Below are 19,840 nucleotides of genomic sequence, written 5' to 3'. Positions count from 1 at the left end.
TCTCTAAAACCCTGAGCGTTTAGGAATTGTGAAAACTGATCTAAGTCAGTTTAGACCCCTAAAAATATTACTAAAAATGAGTTAGGCTAGTGGCGGTAAGGAAAAGACCAAAATACCCTTCCTAAGTTTGGATGGATTTCCTTAACTGGACAGGCTGTACTCAAACATGCATATCTCCCTCATTTGAACTCAGAATTTGGCAAACTCGGTGGCGTTGGAAAGAGGACTCAACGATCTTTCATTTGATATCTCATGGGCCACATAATTCATCATGTGCTAAAAGTTATCGTCGTTTGAAGTTGACCCAAAACTGACATTTAAAGTTTAACTTGCACAAATCTCAATTTAGCTCTTACCAAATTAGTTCTTTCTAAAATTAGCTCTTTCTAACACCGAGGTGACAACTCCCCCAACTCCTTACGGAGGGTCTCGTAAAGTTATTTACAAAAAATAGCCCGTGAGTCATTTTACCAAATATCCATGGGCTGACACACACGAAAAATTTAAAAGATCGCCTAATTCCTTTAAAATGGCTCCTAAATGCCCAAAAATGCATCGGATCATTGTGAGGCTATACTGTCATGCCCCAAGCCTACCCCCTGGATGTGACCGACACTCGATAACCATAATTGATTCCCAAGCAAATCTGGCATGGATGACTACTTAGCGGAAGACTGACTCAAGCAAAATAAAGCTTTAAAACAGAATTAAATAATTTAATCTCAAAATACCCAACTCGAACTGTCTGTAGAATACTCAAGGGAAGCATAATAGTTTTAAAAAAAGTTTAACAAAGAAATACTGCAACATCCTCAAAACTAACTATCTATGAAGCTTCTATTTTTCAAGATGGATGTCGGGACAAGATCCACGACACCTCAAAACAACGAACTAAAAAATAAAAATGAAGTCCTCCAGAATGCAAGGAGGCTCACCGAAATCTAACGGGAAGTGCAAAGTGATCTCAATGAAGCACAATTTGATGATCTGAACACATGTATCTTCATCATAAAAAGATGTAGGTTGAATGTCATCAATACATTGAATGTACGAGTATGTAATATAGTCGAAGCGAAATGATTGAATGAAAGGACTGCGATAGATATAAATATATACTCAACTGAATGTAAAGAAATGAATGATTGAAAATATTTAAGCTTTACAAAATACTTACTCATATCTGAACTCAACATATTAAGTGATATGATAAAATACACTTTTGTCCTCGTCGGTGTTGAAGGTAAGACTTCCTCCAATTAGCTATGAAATCAAATACTTCTTTTTCTTCGATTGGTTCTTGTTCGTCAAACCTAGAAATGAAATTTGTTTGTTTCCGATCAATACACTTTGTCTCTTCATCATCTACACCTCACCTCCATAAACTAGTGTGAATGAGTAGTACCACATTGGGATGCATGACCTATTCTTGTGTTTGCAAAACCAAGATATGAGAGGGTAGAGTTTGGATAAATTTCACCTTCAACATTCAAAAGTCTCACGATGCCATATAATTTATTTCGATAGAAGACTTCATCAACTCCACCATGCTATTCATGGGCATCCACACAAAGATAAGAAACCACCTCTATTCTCTTGAAACATAATAAATGATCTTGAGCTGAAACTTCCGTAACATTTCTATTTCTCAGCAAGTTGAGCTCGTAGGGAGCTAATACCACGGCTAGAGATCAAGACACGCCAAGTCTATTTTCGTAACATTTCTGGCGAGAATGCTTATTTTTTCACATAGAGTGCGGTTTTCTTGATGAAATTTAAAATGTATTAATTTGTTATAGAATATAGATTATTAATGTCTTTTAGGGGTATTATTTTATCTTTATGAGACAATAGTATAATTTTATGCAATCAGTCAATCTATACAGCCTGCTTGCGAATCATTTTTTTTTTAATCTTTCTAGATTACAAAATATATCACCCATTATTATGAAATTATTGTAAGGAATGATACTCGAGTTCCACATAGATTAAATAAGAAGTTAATGTGGGGCTTATATAGTCTTGAGTTCTCCCATTTTAATAATTAATTTCTAGAACGTGACTCTCCTAAGGTTGTATCAATGAAATTAGAATCATCCATCATCTTCCACGTAGTATGGAGCGAGACGTAAGTCTTATGGATCTAAAGGGCGTAGTCTAATGTATATTCACTTTTATAATTTTATTACTAAGAAATTAAGCAAAAGTAAAACTTCCAATTATTTTACAAATAAATTTTGATAAATATAATTTATAAAAAAATATTCTGATTTTTATTTGAGAAAGGTATTAATAACCAATAATGAAGAAAAAAAGTATTACAATTACTATTTGAGAAATATCATTACACCAATAAAAAAATATGATTTAAAGAAAAAAAAGGTTCAAAAACTAAAAAATAACTCCCAGGGTGTACATTTTTATGCCTAGAGCTTAAGTTTTTACACTTGGAGCTTATGCCCCAAATACTAGGACTTATGCCCTATGAATCTATGTCTTCAATTTGCGCCTCAGAGCGTTTTTGGTACGCCCCGCTCCGAAATTCACCCCAAAAAATATTTTTGAAAACCCTGTTCAACACCAACAACTAACTGTCGAATTCATCCCGCAAATAATAGAAGATTGCTTCAAAATCAATATCTATCCTTAAAACCTTTTGATTAATAAATTATTTAGAACTTCGGAAAATAGACTTATAATACTATCTTTAACCTTCCATAGTTATTATTAGTACTTGTAAATTTATTTTCAAAAACCTTCATCCCTAAACCCCTAAAGAGAGACAAACAACTTCGTCTCTCTCAAGTCTCGACTCAATGGATCCTCAAGACAACAACAATGTCTTCAATGATAATTCCGACATATGCCAACAACTCCTCCAACGTTACGGAAAATCCTCAGCACCCCAACATCGTCATCTCTGTGCTATTGCAGCCGCCACTCGTTCCATTATACAAGCTGAGTCTTTACCAATAACCCCTTTTTCTTACTTCGCCGCCACAATTTCCACAATTTCAAATTCTCAAGAATCTCTTGACCCACAAGCTTTATCTGGGTTGTCTTCCTTTTTGTCTATTGTTCTTCCATTAGTTCACAATGAAGATGTTTCTTCAGATAAAGTTGCTGAGGCAATTGAGTTTCTTGTGGGTCTTCTTGAAAAGGAGACAGTGGAGAGTGAGGGTGGTTTGGGGACTTCTACTGTGAGGGCTTTTGTTAAGTGTTTGGGGGTTTTAATTGGGTTTTGTGATAAGGAAGATTGGGATTCTGTGAAAGTGGGGTTTGAGATACTTGTGAAGTTCGCCATTGATAAGCGTCCAAAGGTTCTTGCTTTAATCCTTTGAGCTTGTATTTACTTGTGTTTATGATGTATATGCAGGTTGTGTGTTTATATTGAGTGTGTGTGTGTTATTTTAGTTATGCTTGTTGGAAAAAATTGCACGCTATTTGATTATTGTGGAAGCAGCCACTCAAGAGTGAGAGTGGTTTGGGGACTTCTACTGTCAGGGCTTTTGTTAAGTGTTTGGGGGGGTTTTAATTGCGTTTTGTGATAAAGAAGATTGGGATTCTGTGAAAGTGGGGTTTGAGATACTTGTGAAGTTTGCCATTGGTAAGCATCCAAAGGTTCTTGCTTTAATCCGTTGAGCTTGTATCTACTCCTTTGTGCTTATGATGTATATGTAGATTGTGTGTTTATATTGCGTGTGTGTGTTCTTTGAGTTATGCTTGTTGGGAAAAAATTACATCTTTACTTTGATATGCTGTTTGTTTACTGTGAAGTGTTTGTGTGCGCAGGGGGGGTGGGGGTAATTGGGTTTTGTGAAAGTGGGGTTTGAGACACTTGTGAAGTTCTCCATTGATAAGCGTCCAAAGGTGTTTTCTTTAATCCATTGAGCTTGTATCTACTTGTGCTTATGATGTATATGTAGATTGTGTGTGTTATTTGAGTGATGCTTGTTGGAAAAAAATTACATCTTTACTTTGATATGCTATTTGATTATTCTGAAAGGAGCCACTAGAGAGTGAGAGTGGTTTGGGGACTTCTACTGTGAGGGCTTTTGTTAAGAGATTGGGTTTTATGATAAAGAGGATTGGGTGAAAGTGGGGTTTGAGATACTTGTGAAGTTCTCCATTGATAAGCATCCTTAGGTTCTTGCTTTAATCCTTTTGAGCTTGTATCTACTTGTGCTTATGATTTATATGTAGAATGTGTGTTTATATTGAGTGTGTGTGTTATTTGAGTGATGCTTGTTGGAAAAAGATTGTGTCTTTACTTTGATATGCTATGGGATTATTGTGGTTCTTCTTGAAAAGAACCCATGGAGAGTGAGAGTGGTTTGGGGACTTCTACTGTGAGGGCTTTTGTTGAGTGTTTGGGAATTTTAATTTGGTTTTGTGATAAAGAAGATTGGGATTCTGTGGAAGTGGGGTTTGAGTTACTTGTGAAGTTTGCCGTTGATAAGCGTCCAAAGGTTGTTTCTTTAATCCTTTCAGCTTGTTTCTACTTGTGCTTATGATGTATATGTAGATTGTGTTTATTGAGCGTGTGTTAGTGTGTTATTTGAGTTATGCTTGTTGGAAAAAAATAGTATCTTTACTTTGATTTACTATGGGTTGCTATGGGGGATTAATAAATGTTGAAATTTTGTTAGTTAATTCTTTCCCAGAACTTGCATTTTGGATTCAAGAATCACATTCATCTGAGCTCAGGCATTATTATTTTTTAAAAAAGAAAATTGGGGTAGGAGAAGGGGAAATGGTGGAGAGGATTACAAGGTGGGGAATCAAACCTTCACCAACAAGGTGAAAGTTCATGTAGTTAACTAACTGAGCTACTAAGATTCCCCATCTGAGCTCAGCATCAATAATCTGCATTGTTGGTTTTGCTTATCTTGCGTGTTATTAAGACTCACATTAGGTTCAGAAATGATAAAAAAGAGTTCTTGAAAATGTGAATTTAGTGTTCCAAATTGACATTCTTCTCACTTGCCTTTTAGTCAACTTGGTCTTTAACTCTTGCTCAACCAATCAAAAACGGGATCTCAATAATCTTTGCTTAGTAAATTACTATTTTAATATTCAGTGTGCTTGATGAAAAAGTGATTCTATACCCAATAGTTGTATCTTTAATTTGATTTGCTGTGGAATTATTGTGGGTTTTCTTGAAAAGCAGCCATTGAAGAGTGAGACTTTTTTTTGGGGACTTCTATTGTGAGGGTTTTGTTAAGTTTTTGGGGATTTTGTGATAAGATTGAGATTTGGTAGAGGTGGGTTGTGAGACACTTGTAAAGTTCTCCATTGATAAGTGTCCAGAGGCTCTTTGATCCCTTGAAATTGTACCTACTTGTGTTTATGATGCATAGTTGTGTGCCTATATAGAGTGTGCTTCATTTGAATTATGCTTGTTGGACAAAAATAGAATCCTTACTTTCTTTGCTATGGTAAAGGTTACACTTTTGTTGGTAATTTCTTTCCCAGAACTTGCACTTTGGCTTCAAGAATCAAATTCAGTTTGATCTCGGCATCAGCATCCTGTTTTCTTGGCTTTGTTTGTTTCACGAGCTATTTTGACTCACATTGAGTTCCGAAATGATTAAAAAGAGTTCTGCAAATGTAAATTTAGTGTTCCTAATTGATATTCTTCTCTTTTGCCATGCTGTTACAGTTTTGTTTCCAACTCCTGCCCAACCAATTAAAACGTGATCTCAGTAATCTTTGTTTAGTAATTTACTATTTTAAGCCGTTGAAATATTCTGTGCTCTTTAGACAAATATAATTCTATCCCCAAATTATGTTCTAGCTTAACTTGGGCATCCCAAACTTATACAAATTGAAGTAATTCGAGCGTTAGATATAGTTGACCTAGTTAGCTAATGATGCTGCAATGATCTATATTATTCTTGCTAAATCATGTAACTTGGTGACTTTTCTTTTGCAACCATGCTTGCATATGTCTATATAAGCAGTTCATTTGATAACCTTTTGGCTGAATAGTGATAGTTTTGTACAGGATGTTAGTACATTATGGAACTGTGTGTGAGAGGCTGATGGTTTTGAATGGATTCATTGTCCCATAGTGAAATATAGAGAAATAATTGATATGGTTCTGATATGATGTTACTTGTCTGATTTCTTTCAGGTGAGGAAATGTGCTCATGATTGTATTCTGACTGTTTTTAAGTCATTTGGTTCATCTTCTGTGGCTAAGAAGGCTGGTGAAAGAATTTACTCCTTGATAAAAGGTAACATTGCATTGGCAATGAAACTAAGTGATCCAAAGGAAATAAGTGGATCTAAAGATGAGCATCAAGAGGTGCTTCACTCCCTGAATATCCTGAAGCCTATCATCCCGTACCTTAGAGTCAAAGACAATGAGAAGGTACTTGCTCAACTAGTGGAGCTTATGAGGTCCCAAAGCTCAGCATTCACAAGACACATTTTTGATAATATTGGGGCGATATTAGATGTTTCAAAGATTGAAATCATTCTTCTAGAAGCTGACACTATTATAAAAGCTCTTATATCATACATGTTGTCTGCGGAGACCCCTGCGGACAATGTATTGTTTGCCGCAACTTTAGCAAAAGGCATCATTGACAAACTCCATGATGACGGAATGAGTGCTTGGGTTACCTATTTGCCTTTGGTTGTCGGCTCCATATCAGGTAATACTATGGTGATTAATTGTACTCCATTTTGGTTGTGTGGTATCTGAATGCGCCTCGTCTGGTCCATTGGTAATAACTTTTTCATATTTTATGATTAAAGGATTTGGGCCTACTGGATGGACCTGCCATTTGTTCAGCATTTGGTCTGGTTATCTTATTTCATGTTTTACTTGACTAAAGCATGTGGCTTTCCATTTGGTCTAATGTACAGCAAATTTAGCCATCCGTCGTCTTTCTGTTTTTGGCAGTCCTAAAATTTAATGATTTTGATAAAATTGATGATGAGTCACGAATTAATAGAAGGCCACGTAGGAGCATACATTTCTGGATCTAGCTCGAGCTTTTATCTATTAGATGACTGACGTGTCTTTGATAACTAACTATAGTATTGATAGAGTACCTCTATAAGACTATAAGTTCCATGGCTTTCCCTAGATTTTTTAATTACTACGTACAGCATTCCATTGCCAATATTTATGTGGGTTCTTTGCTTTTCTTATCGTTCAATAATTGATAAAACTACCCTATTTTTACATTGTTGAGTCAATCAGAAATAGATGTTCTTTGTTATTTAGAGAACATAAAGATGAGTTCACCGGGTTTCCAGGTGAATAACCCTTCAGTGTTACTGTCTTTGGAAGACAGGTTAATCTGTACATAACAGGTAGACCAATCTTTTTAGTTTCTGAGTGGTTCTTAACGTAGTGAGACTGATTGATGTCACTAATTGGTGATAATTCCGGAGAGTCAAGTTTATGTTCACCATGGATTTGGTAAGGTTCTCCCGAATATAGTTCCCTTAGATCTTGTAACAGCCTATGGGTCACTGGCAGTTTAACTTGAAAGGGTTTGTTGTGAAGTGTGAACTTGCCTCAGGCAAATTCCACATCGGATTGGTAGGGGAAAGATTAGGGGGTCATATAAGGGTGAGTTCAGGATTCAACTGTCGAGGTACCTTTTGAGTTAAGACAAAGAGGACCAAATCATGAGGCCCAAAAGCCTTGAGGTGGCCTAAACGAGTAGGGCTAAGGTAGATAATGCCTTTGACAGTTAGGCCTGAGCTGTTACACTTCTTTGTTTCTACAATCTAACAACTTTATTTTTGTTATTATGTGATGCTGGTGACTGGTGCTGACATTCTCAATGTTTCTTCAGGTCTTCTTACACGTCCAGAAAATATTGCTTTACCGGCTTCAAATATTTTGAAAGAAATGATCAATGCTCATATTGATGTGAAAAAGTTTTTGACCGGTAAAAAGCAGGCAGTGGATGATGAGGCTCTCAGTTCTTCTGAATTTGAAACTGTGAAAGCTATTTGTTTAGTCTTTGAAAACGTGCTTCTCAGCTCTTCTGAATATCCAAACGACCATTTACTGGCAGTCCTGTCTGTCATGTTCCTTAAATTGGGTAAGTAGACATTGACAACCCACGATGGAGCTTCCAGTAGCACTACTTTCCTTGCAAAGTCTTGTGGTCTTATCTAAGAACTGACAGTAGAAGAGGTCTACATAAACTTTTGATAATTTTGAATCAACAAGTGTTTAGGCAAAAATCAGCATTTTAAATTTACAGGCAGATATCATCCTCGCCTACCATTTTTGGGGGATGTGTGACTTTTGCTTCACTTATAATATTCTGCTTTAGAAATAGCGGACAACAAGAAGTCCTGTCATGCACTGTTCATTTTGCATGTTCTTTCTTCCTTGGGGTGTATTTTGTATGACACTTAAAATGTTCTCATCGAAGGCAGGTGATTTTTTGTGTTGTTTCTTATTGGTTGGTAGAAGGGAGGGGATGATCTTACATATAAAGCGAAATAAATTGTTCAAATGGATGAGTTCCACCATTTTTAATCTAGAAGCCTGATAATGTTCAAAAGAAACTTTGGAAGGATGATGTTTTGATAATTTGTTTTCTTAGAAAAAAACATACCTTTTATGTCACTAGTGGATGAAGGCAGAGACTAAAACAGCTAACAAAAGTTTATAACTTAATGTGGAATATGGTCCTCTACCTCAGCAGAACAAAAGTGAGGAGGATGGATTTGTGTCGAAAGATTGCTTTTGAAGCTGTATAGAGAAATTTTGTCAGATTATTTTATGGACAATGGAAACTGTTAAATTTCCCACATTGGTGGAGGAAGTTGGTTGTTGGCTGCGTTTATGGTCTTGGGCAATTCTCACCTCCTGAGCTAGTTGTTGGAGTTGAGTTAGGTCCATGATCTATTTCTTATTGGAAACAATGGCTTTGCATATGTCCCTAGACAATTTACTGATGTGCAACTATCAGTTGATAGGTTGTTCTATGAATTTTCTCTTTAACAACTATTTGTTCTTACTATATTTGCATCTATGTCTCCAGGTGAGGTTTTGGACTTCTGTGCGAAGGATATAATACTTAAACTTGCTGATTGGATGATTGTTGCTTCTGGGGATGCTGTTTATGATACAAAAAATGTAAGTCCTACAAAAGGCCTTTCTTTGTGTTACAAGAAGCTCATTGATTCACTTTCTTTATTGGAATGTCATTTAAATTTGACATGGGTGGAGCCTGGAAGGGAAGTAGATGATATATGCTTATTCCTGCTCTCTCAATCTTTGAGTGGCTACATATTAATGTGGAAGAGTATCTTACTCCTCCAACCCTTTTTTGTTACTACAGGAGCAAATTATTTGATCTCTCTCTTCCTACCCTTCCTTTTTTTTCGTGTTACAAGAACTAAATATTATGGTTAGTTCCATTAAAAGAGGAGGGGAAGGGTAGAGGAGAGAAGCACAATGATAATTTTTCCTTTGGATGAAGTGTTAGTATTTTGCTTTGGGTAGTTTGATAGTGTTTGGAAGAGAGTAAAAGAAATACTTCCTCCTGCTCAATGTTTTGGGAAGCGAGAAGCGGAAAAAAGCGACGAGGGATTGCTTCACAGAAGCGAGAAGCAAAGCGCGCGCTTTTTTTAAAGTAAAGCGGTATTTAGTATAAAAAAAAATAAATATTAAATAACTGAATAGAGGTGATACATTCTAAATAGATGGTCAATAATCCTCATAAGTCATAACATATAAAACAAAAACATAATTAAATCACAATAGGATCAACTTTACCAGTTACTACAAGCAAAAAAAAGAAAGAAGTGTAGTAACAAAACAACAAATAAACTAAGTAAAAAAAAAGAAAGAAGTGTAACTTAGTAACAAAACAACAAATAAACTAAGTAAAAAAAAATAAAGATTGCTAAGTGCAGCAACCAGCATACGCCATACACATCACACTCTATAGAAATAGACAAAAAACAGAGCAACAATAGAAATTGAAATAAACAGAGCAGCAATAGAAATATAGTAAAAAACAGCAGCAGCAACCAGAAAGAGGAAAAAAAAAACAGTCGCAGATTCAGCAACCAAAGAGAAGAATAGAAGAAGAAGAGAACTTACGTTGCAGCAGTCCAAAGGAAATATTTTGAAGTCTCAAAAGTATATTTCAGAAATTAAGAAAAACCTTATAATTTTAAAAAAAAAAACCTAATTAGCGCCTTTTAAAGTTAAGCGCGCCTTTTCTCGCTTTTTGTTTTCTTGCGCTTCTCGCTTCAACTGTTGAGGCGATCGCTTTATATTGTCGCTTCGCTTTAGGGAAGAAAAGCGCAGTGGGTGCGCTTCACCCCGCTTTGCGCTTAAAGCACACTTTTTCTCTCTTTTGATAACACTGCAGTCTTGCTAGTTCAATTTACAGGAGCAAAAACTTGCCATGGCAGATGAACTAACTCCTTCACTTTTAGTTCGCATAACAGGAACAAACTAAGCAATAACTCTCTTATCACAGAAACTTTTCAATTTATGAACTTCCAGAAGCCCCAGAATATATCCCTTACCATCTGCATAAAAACTTAAAGATTAACTTAAAGGTGAAAAATGGATTTTGAATAAAAACATTTTCCTTATATTTGATGATGTACTAGCTTTTGCTTTCCTTCTCTTTTCTTAAAGTTTCTGTATTTAGTGTATTCTAGACCCTTTGATTAGTAAGAATGATTTCCCGATCTTTCAAAAAAATAAAATATACAGTTGTGCAGAAAAGTTACGAACCTAAAACTTTTGTAATTACTTTCCTTTTCTTTGTTTTCTTTGCAGCTTCAGGAGTGCATAGGATCAGCTGTTATTGCTATGGGACCAGAGAAACTGCTTTCCCTGTTACCCATCTCCCTGAATACGAAGGATTACTCTTTTTCAAACAGTTGGTTGCTTCCTGTTTTAAATAAATATATATGTGGATCATCACTCGAGTTCTTTATGAAGCACGTGGTGCCACTTGCTGTGTCCTTCGAACAGGCATCGTCTAAAGGTAGGCATATGTTGATAATTCATTAAGCTTGGATAATGTTTATGGTTTTTTTTTTGTGTCCCAAGTAAAATCCTCGTTTATCATTTAGTTAGATTCATTTGAATTCTGTTGCTTCTGGTAGTTCGGAAAATGTACTTGAATTTTGCTCACTTAGTTAAATCTCTTAAATGAGTAGGTCTTTCATGTCAAATTTTTCTATGAGTACTGCTAAGGTCTGGAATAATACATTATTGTTTTTTTAATTTTGGTGCTTGTGCAATTTGAATTTGATAATTTTGATTTGTTATTTGATGAACTCACTCTGTTTAGTATGATTCTCATTTCCTTTTTTGTTCCTTTTCTTCTTATTTTTTTGATTCAGTTGGTGTAAATTGTTTTCTTTCTTCCTGTAGGTGCAGTACTCATAACTTCCCTTGTAATTGTAGAAGTGCCGGAATTTTGAACTTGTACATTTGATTAGTGTTTACCCTTGTATGTTTTGCTCAATGATACAATATATTCCCTCCGCTTCAATTTGTTTGCCCTGTTTTGACTTCACACAGAGTTTAAGAAAGTAAAGAAGACTTTTGAATCTTGTGGTCTTAAATTAAAGATATGTCAAATGTACCAAAAATCCCTTTAATCTTGTGATTTTAAATATGCCATGTGGAAAGTTGGAATTAAAAAATTGCCAAAAAAATAAAAGAGACATTCTTCTTGAAACGGACTAAAAATGAAAGTAGGACAAACAAATTAAAACAGAGGGAGAAATAGCAACTGCTTCTATGACAAATAAATAGCAAAGCATCATTATCTTTTCTCTGATGGGGAAGAGAGGAGACGGGATAACCTCAGTTTCCTGTTTTAGACTTGAGAGTTGATCCAAAGAGATGCTTTACCTACATCTGGAATTAATTTTTTTCTTTTTGTCAGTTAAAAAGTCAGTAATTCGAGATGAACTTCTGGCTTATGCCCGTGAGTGTTGGGGACTATTACCTGCCTTTTGTCGCTGTCCATCTGACGTTCACAAGAATGCCCAAGCTTTGACTACACTTTTGATTCCTTTTCTGAAGGAGGACTCCTTTATGCTTGAGAATATTTCTGCAGCTTTGCAGGTTAGTCCAGAGCCTTGAAGTTTTTTATATTGTTTTACTTCAGGTTCTCTTGAATGTCCATGCCTTGTTTGAATTTAAGTAATCAGCTGTCTCTTTTCTCGTAGGAACTGGTGAATAAGAATAAAAATGCACTTGCATCTGATAACTTTTCTGAAGAGCATATAGTTCACCAAATGGAGAACAAAAATCTTGATTTGGCATTGGAGTTCAAACGCAAATGCTCTTACTCAAAGAAGTCTTCTAGCAAAAATATTAAGGCTTTGGCATCTTGCTCTGAGGAATGGCTCCGGGCTTTAATTAATGTCTTTTTTAAGGCATCTCCTGCAAATTACCAGCAGTTCAAGGTATGTATCGTATTTTAGTCTGACACAGACTAATGTTGTGCTCTTCTGCTTGTCATTTGTTGCTATGAATCTTTATTTCCGTTCAATTAGTTGCAAAAATATCTAATCTTGTTCCCTATTAATATATGTTATATACACTCGAGGTTGGTTTAATACATCACAAAAGTAGGAAGTATTGTCTAAAACTGCCCTCTCCCTTTTCCTTTTGTGTGTGTTTTGGACTGTTCAGTAGGATTAAATGCATTTGTTCTAAGGGAAATCAGAGAATGTGACTTTTGTTAAATGAAGATGCATTCAAAACTAAAATTTTTGGTAAGGGTTATTTTGTAAATGATGTAGATGTAGTACTGGACTTCTTGGAATCTTAAAGTTATATGGGATCCGTCTCCAGTCAGCTTTTGTACACTGACTCTTCCATGTTGGTGCTGTTGATAATGAGTAAAATTTGTCTCGACTTACCCAAAAAAATAAATGATAAGAGGAAACTAACCTCTCGCTGTTCTCTCTGAATAGCACAGAATTATTTTATCCTCTGCTTTCCTCAATTTTGACCAAGTCCGACCCACTTAGAACATTGCTACAGGTATTGTTGAGGCACCATACAGACTGCTCTGTTAGTTTAGGACTTGCTTCTCTCATAATTTGTGGAACATTTTTAATATGGATTTGATATGTTATTCTGAGCATTGGTATAAATGAGGCAAAAGGTCATCATCACACACCAGTTTTACCTGGTTAATCTTGTGTAGATAAGTTTTTATCCTATAAATTTGAGTAAGCTCTCCAGGCCATGTTCATTGTCATGCTTCAAGGAAAACTTGTGAACAAGATCCAATTATTCAGGAAAGGATCTTCTCGCTGTCGAGTGTTAACATTTATCTTCCTCTTTTATCGTTCCTCCTCCGGTGGGGGTTTACATTGGACTTGTGTGTGGTCCATCAGGACTTTAGCTTGCTCCCTCTTTACTTGGTTGAGATTACTGATATCTCCTTGGCTGAATTTCGAAAACGCTTTCTGCAATTCTTCCTCTATCTTTTAACAAGTTTGTGGAACAATATTGCATGGCCAAGATACTTCAGTTGTCTTATTTTTTTATAACAAATAATTCTCAGGAGGCAATAGGGTGCTTGACATCCATCACTGATTCTTCGTTAACCCAAAGGATTTTTACTTCTTCAATGGAGAGAGCTGGGATTACAAATGAAATTGGTGAATACAAGAAACTTGAACTTCATTCAACAGACAATAAAGAAAATAACTCCACTCTTCTTGGGGAAGTAGCTAAGAGGTAGCAGCTGTTCGACTTCACTTTTTCTTTAATTTCCATGGATTGTGAGGCACCAACCTGTTTGGAGTGGATATATTCTGATGTATACAGTTAACAGGCTTACTGTTTCCTACATTATGGTTAAAGGTGCTAGAGGCACAAGCTTCTTGCCCCTCTAGAAATTGCTTCCTAATTAATATTAGCCACTAAGAGGGTGTTTGGATTGGCTTAAAAATTGGTCAAACCTACTTTTAAGTCAGTTTTTGACTTCTGGAAGTGTTTGACAAATATAAAAAATAACTTAAAATAAGTTAGGAAGCGTTTGTCAAGGTAAAAATGACTGAAAATAAGTTTAAAATGACTTAAAATAAGTCAAAACCTGAAAGTAGGTCTTCCCCTACTTTTTATTTTTTGACTTAAAAGTCATTTAATTTTGACTTTTTATTTTTTATTTAAAAGCTACTTTTTTAAGCCAATCCAAACGGGCTCTAAGACATTTTTAAGGTGAACTTTCTTCACCTTTAGGTACAATTGACTGTAGTGAGATCTTCATTGAGTTTGCTTCATTTAAGTGAAAGCATTATAATTTTGTGGCAGTACTAAATGAATGTTTACTTTCACTTTATGTTGACCACCTATAATGATATATGCTGCATGAACAGTGGCTATTGACATAATGGCACATTAAAATGGAACCTTAACCTTTCGCTGCATATTGGTAAAGGTGCATTATCTTGGAGTTGGGATTGTGCTTCATTGAAGGATCTGGCGAGGATCTCATTAAAGTCCTCTTTGGTATTGCTAGGGATGTTTTGGAGGTAAGTTAGTCTCGAGTGGCTGCAGATTGTGTAATTTCTATAACAATCTTACCTCATAATAATGTTAGTTTTATGCTTGTAGACTACTCATGGAGCTGGTCATCTTGAAGCATATCACATTCTAAGTAGAATATTAGAGGTCTGTTGGCTATTGGAATTTTTTCTTTCCTTTTTTTTTTTTTGTGGTATAATTGCTTGATTGACTCGAGCTTATGTTATTTTGGCAGAAACATTCCTGGTTTCACTCTTCACATGCTGAACAGCTGATGGATTTGTTAGCTAGGGTGAAGCCTCCAACTGATACAAAAACACTTACAAGTCGCTTTGCCTTCTACAAAACCTTGTTGATTGATGCATTGCAGGTAGGTTATCCACTATGGCCAATCATTCTTCGAACAATTCATTCAACAACTAATACGACTGTGATTCCATATGCTTATTGCAGGATAATGACGAGGAAAACACCCAGGCCTTTCTCATTCTGAATGAGATTATTCTCGCATTAAAAGATGTAAGACCTACATGGTTAAGCTAAATAGTTTCCTTATAAATATTGACCAATCTAAATAGTCTAGTCAAGCTTTATAAAAAAAAAAAAGTCTAGTCAAGCTTTGGTATGAGAAAAGGAGGGTAAAAGTGTTAGCATGTTTGTAAAATTGATTGTGTTAGCCAACCTGTCTTGTAAGAGGATGTTTCTTGAAATGGGAGACTTTTGACATAATTGCTCGTCAGAAGTATTATTGTTTCTTTTGTTCATGCACTTGGTTTTTATAATCAAAGAAAGTTGCTTTGTAGGCTTGCCACAGCAGCTGAATGTGCCGAAGTGCTATATAGAGAAGTTTTGTACTACATGTAGTTTACTGCTTGTAGCACACTGAATATGGGATCTCATCACAGACAATTCTTCCTGTCTTAAATCTGGAAAAGCCAGCCTTGGCAAAAACATGAACTTTTAAAGTATTTACCAGCAAATTTCTCTTTGATTGGATAAATTGTTTATCTAGTTACTGGTTGGTTTAAGCATGTTTGTTTGCTTCCCATTTTGGTCCATGACTTCCCTTCCTCTTTACTGTGGTTGTGTATATTTTTCTTCCTTTCCTTGAATTTTCACCTAAATATTCAGCACTAATAAGATGTTACTTCTTGATAAGCTTAATAACATTTTTAATGCAGTCCACAGAAGAAGGTAGAAAGACAGCATATGATGCCCTTATCGGTGTGTGTTCTAGCTTGAGAGACTCTTCATCTGCTAAGTCGGATGAATCTTATAAGAAGTTCGTTGATATGGTTAGTAAATAAATGTCTTTGCAACTTTTATGCTCTTGCATTTGTATGTTTAGTTGTTTACTGGCATCAAATATGGATGTCGTTGGAAATTCTGGGAAGTAGTTATATTGAGTCTATGCTTTGGTGAAAATGCAATAGATGGATACGGCAATAGACACATTATATTTTCTATTTCAACAAACAAAACCTCTTTAATGAAGAGCCAAGTGTGAATATGTTTTGGCGTACATATTGACATCCTGAGACATTGTAACTGTGCTGAATTCTGTTGCTCTGGTTAGTTGATCTCCTTGCAACATTGATCAGTTTTTTTTCCCGAGTAAATTGTGTGATGTTTGGTGCAATGGCTCAAGAGATTGTGTTATAAATGGATGGATCAGAAGTCTTCTTAGTATTTTGCGCTTCTGAACTGCCGTCTGGTCATTATTGGCTAAGTTTTAATTTATGATTTGCTTTATTTTGGTCACATCTTGAGCCTGCCTTACTATGTGCAGTGCAGTGTTACTTTATTTTCTTCCAGTTTCTGCTCTATATTCCTTTAGACTGTTGATGATATTATTTTCCTTTTGCATCATATTGGTATCAATGACACTTGTGGAGAGACATTTTTGCTTGAGCAGAATGGTTTGTCTTAATTTTGCCATGTTCTTTTCCCGTGGGCATAATGTTTGGTCTAAATGATTCACATTATTGTGTCTGCTTATAATTATTTTGATTCATGTTTCTGAAGTTTAAAAGATACTGAAATATGCAGATTATAGCTTATCTTTCTGGTTCATCACCGCATATAAAAAGTGGAGCAGTCTCTGCACTTTCTGTTCTGGTTTATAGTGATGTCAATATCTGTCTCTCAGTCCCTGATCTGGTCCCTTCCGTTCTGACTCTGCTGCAGAGTAAAGATGTTGAAGTTACAAAAGTAAGCATGCCTTTTCCACGTCAAGATACTATTCTATTATTTGATGCTTATGAAGTTGCTCTTTTGACTTTGTAGGCTGTTCTGGGGTTTGTTAAAGTATTTGTATCTAGTATTCAAGCAAATGACCTGCATAATTTGCTTTCAGACATTGTCAACGGAGTGCTACCTTGGTCATCTGTGTCACGCCATCATTTTAGATCAAAGGTTTGTGACGATTCTTTGATTGGATGTGAAAATAGCTATGTATTTATGAAGCACGGAAGCATATAATCTTGCTCAAAATAGGCTACTACTTCTGACTTCTAGCACAGGATCTTGCCTCCTAACATTGATACAATCTTCATTATTGGCGGTATACGCAAACCATAATTTGATGCCTATTAATTCTTCTAGTTGCAAAGTCGTCTCACTGATTGAAATCCAGCAGCTTGCTTTATATATGCAATTTATTTATTTTGTGTCTTGTAGCATTTTCTTCCCGTCGCCTGGAAATAATTATCGAAGAGGTAGAAGTTGTTGAGTAACATCCCCTTTGTTGAACTCACATCATGGTTTTGTTTGGACAAGAAAATTAATTTGGAAGCCAACCCTCTTTTTTAATCGGGAAAAAGGTTGATCATTGGTTTAGGGTAAGATGCCAATAGAAAGCCAATTAACACATTATGAGGTTCTCACTTATCCAAACAAAACGGGTTAACCGTTTTTACTCTTGTATACTCTGTTCCTCCACAAGATACTTTTCTCGCCTGTTTTAGTTCAACATATTAGATCATTGTCGAACTTTGCTCTCTAATACAATGTTCTTCTGTTGTCAATCTACTGCCTTCAGATATGCTGAATAGAACTTGCATTGTGGGACATGCATCCGAATTTATTTTCTAAGTGCTTATAACAGTGTTTGGGTAGGTTCAGATCCCTTAGGGATTGAACTAAAGTTCAGTTGACATCCCTGTTGGTATCTGTTCCCTTCTTTCTACTTAAATAATCTGTTTATATGCTTTTGAAAGATGTATTGTGTCCTTTTTCGCAAAAGTCAATGTTTCTGTGCCATCTTAAAGGTCACCGTAATCGTGGAGATCTTGATGAGGAAGTGTGGAGTTGCTGCAGTTAAGTCAGTTGCAGCTGAGAAGTACAAAAATTTCCTCAAGACAGTCTCAGAGGTATGTTCTCATTTAGACGAATGACCAAATGTGAGATGTTTAGTCATGTACATCTTTTGGCAAGTGCTTTTAAGCCCCATTTGGACATTATTTGAAATTAAATTGATTTGAAGTTGAAGTTTTGTTTGGACGTGCAATTTGAATTTCTTAAGTTATATGTTTCTTATAAACGTAGAAATCCCACAAGTTGTGAAAACTATCAAAAGTTCCCTAGTTCTTATACAATCTTACCAAATGAGCAAAACTATAGTTCATTTTTTTTTATGTAGGAATATCCTAAGGCTCCGCATTGATAAATCACATATCTCCGTGTTCCCTTTATAAATAAATGTTTGTGATTTACAACTCTCAGATACAAATTTATAAAAATCCACTAGTCAATAATAGTAGTAAATAGCTATTCTTTAGTATAATCCTTTCACATGGTAGGACAATCTTTTCACGCCGAGCATGGGTCTTTTTTTGCAAAATTTAAATGATGGGTCCTTTTTTACAAAATATAAACTTATGGGTCAAGTTCTATATTTTAAAAATTTTGAAATCCCAAATCTTTCTTTTTGGAGAATTTAGGATTTGAAATCATGATCCTAAATTGCATGTTCAAATGCCTACTTAGTTTTTGGTGAGACGGACAAGTATGATTGCTTGAGCATTGTTGCAAATGAAAGTATAGTACCTGAACTATAATATCAAGTGTTCCTTTCATTCTATTGTGATGCTATGTTATCGTCTGAACGTTTCCCGGTTTCCGTTCGCTGGTTTGTTTTACTACAGAATCGCCATGGCAAGTCAAGCTCTAAAGAAGATGGTAGTGCTGAGATGGAATCAACTCCTTCGGATTCAAGGTTAGGTCCTTGTGCTCATCTTACATGATCTTTTGCTTCTTTTAGATACTTCGCGGAGAAGAAATTTGATTTAAACGATTTATCTCCTTATAGGTGGCAGCATAAAAGGAAGGATAGAGAATCTAGTGACTCATTCAAGGAAAAGAATTCCAGGGGACCTCACAAAAGAATGAAGAGAAATGAGGGTGAAAAAGATTCATCCACAAATTTTACCAAGAAAGGATTCATGGGAGGTAAAGCAAGGAATAGTGAGATGAAAAGGAAGAACAACACTACCGATGCACCTTATAGGAAGCTGGTTAACAGAACGAAAGAATTTGGACGTCGCAAACAGGAAGGTAGTAAAACACCATCACAGAAGAGAGATAACGGAGGCAAATTGAAGAGGGGTGGCTTCCCGGGGAAGGGAAAGATAGACAGGCAAAAAAGGCCAGCTGATGGTACACGAGGTCCAGGTGCTAATAGACGGCAGAAAACTAACAAAAACAGCTAGCAAATATACTGATCTTAAAAAAGAAACAGTTTGCAAGATCCCTCGGATAGAGAGTCGAAGAACAGTCTCTAATATCAAAGTAGATTGAAACGATGCATGGCTTCTGCTCGGAAGATGGATTCTTGGCATCACGATGGTTGCTGCTACCGGAAGATATCAACCAACAATGTGTCAATGCACAAATCATACTACATATATATGGTGCAATTTGGCATGTATACCATCAATCAAGTTTTTGTTATTTTGGTCATAGTCTTAGTTGCAATTTTGTATTTGATTATGGAGTGTTTATTAGGTAATATCTCCCAGTTGTTGTTGGGAACATATTTCCTGTTGATATAAAGACATGATATAAATCTATTTGATTTTGTCTACAAATGATGTTGAATGGGGTGAGACTTGTTTTGGAAAAATTGTATATTCTTGGACTTGTAACCTTTGTGTTATTGACTATATTTTATCTTAGTCTTAACAATACTTCATTCTACTTAATCTTAATCCTATTTAAACACTACTAACACTACTTATTGGAAACATCCTCTCAACCCAACAAAAGGTAAGGATGAGTTTTGGGTATATCTTTATCCTTCTTAGATTCGGATTGGATTATATGCATTCATTA

At 35.7% G+C, this 19,840-nt stretch overlaps 1 protein-coding gene across 1 annotated transcript; it reads left to right on the top strand.

The window, feature by feature from the left end:
- The first annotated feature begins 2,716 nt into the window (after positions 1 to 2,716).
- LOC102602837 (RRP12-like protein) lies at positions 2,717 to 19,683 on the top strand. Its single transcript, XM_006350120.2, has 18 exons — positions 2,717 to 3,317; positions 6,134 to 6,659; positions 7,818 to 8,069; positions 9,024 to 9,118; positions 10,784 to 10,994; positions 11,907 to 12,088; positions 12,193 to 12,432; positions 13,545 to 13,720; positions 14,424 to 14,517; positions 14,600 to 14,656; positions 14,745 to 14,879; positions 14,963 to 15,028; positions 15,691 to 15,804; positions 16,559 to 16,720; positions 16,796 to 16,924; positions 17,779 to 17,880; positions 18,655 to 18,725; positions 18,819 to 19,683. The coding sequence occupies exons 1-18, from the start codon at positions 2,814 to 2,816 to the stop codon at positions 19,216 to 19,218; spliced, it is 3,516 nt and encodes a 1,171-aa protein (XP_006350182.1). The 5' UTR covers positions 2,717 to 2,813; the 3' UTR covers positions 19,219 to 19,683.
- The last annotated feature ends 157 nt before the right edge of the window (positions 19,684 to 19,840 follow it).

This window comes from Solanum tuberosum, unplaced genomic scaffold (assembly GCF_000226075.1).
Source record: "Solanum tuberosum cultivar DM 1-3 516 R44 unplaced genomic scaffold, SolTub_3.0 scf00118, whole genome shotgun sequence".
Lineage (NCBI taxonomy): Eukaryota > Viridiplantae > Streptophyta > Magnoliopsida > Solanales > Solanaceae > Solanum > Solanum tuberosum.
Note: the sequence above shows the minus strand (reverse complement) of the source record. Positions and strands in the feature narration are given on the sequence as shown.

Coding starts and splice junctions, on each gene's coding strand:
- LOC102602837 (XM_006350120.2), top strand. CDS start 2,814: ATGGATCCTCAAGACAACAACAATGTCTTCAATGATAATTCCGACATA. Junction 15,029..15,690: donor TTATTCTCGCATTAAAAGAT/GTAAGACCTACA, acceptor TTTTTAATGCAG/TCCACAGAAGAAGGTAGAAA. Junction 17,881..18,654: donor TCCTCAAGACAGTCTCAGAG/GTATGTTCTCAT, acceptor GTTTTACTACAG/AATCGCCATGGCAAGTCAAG.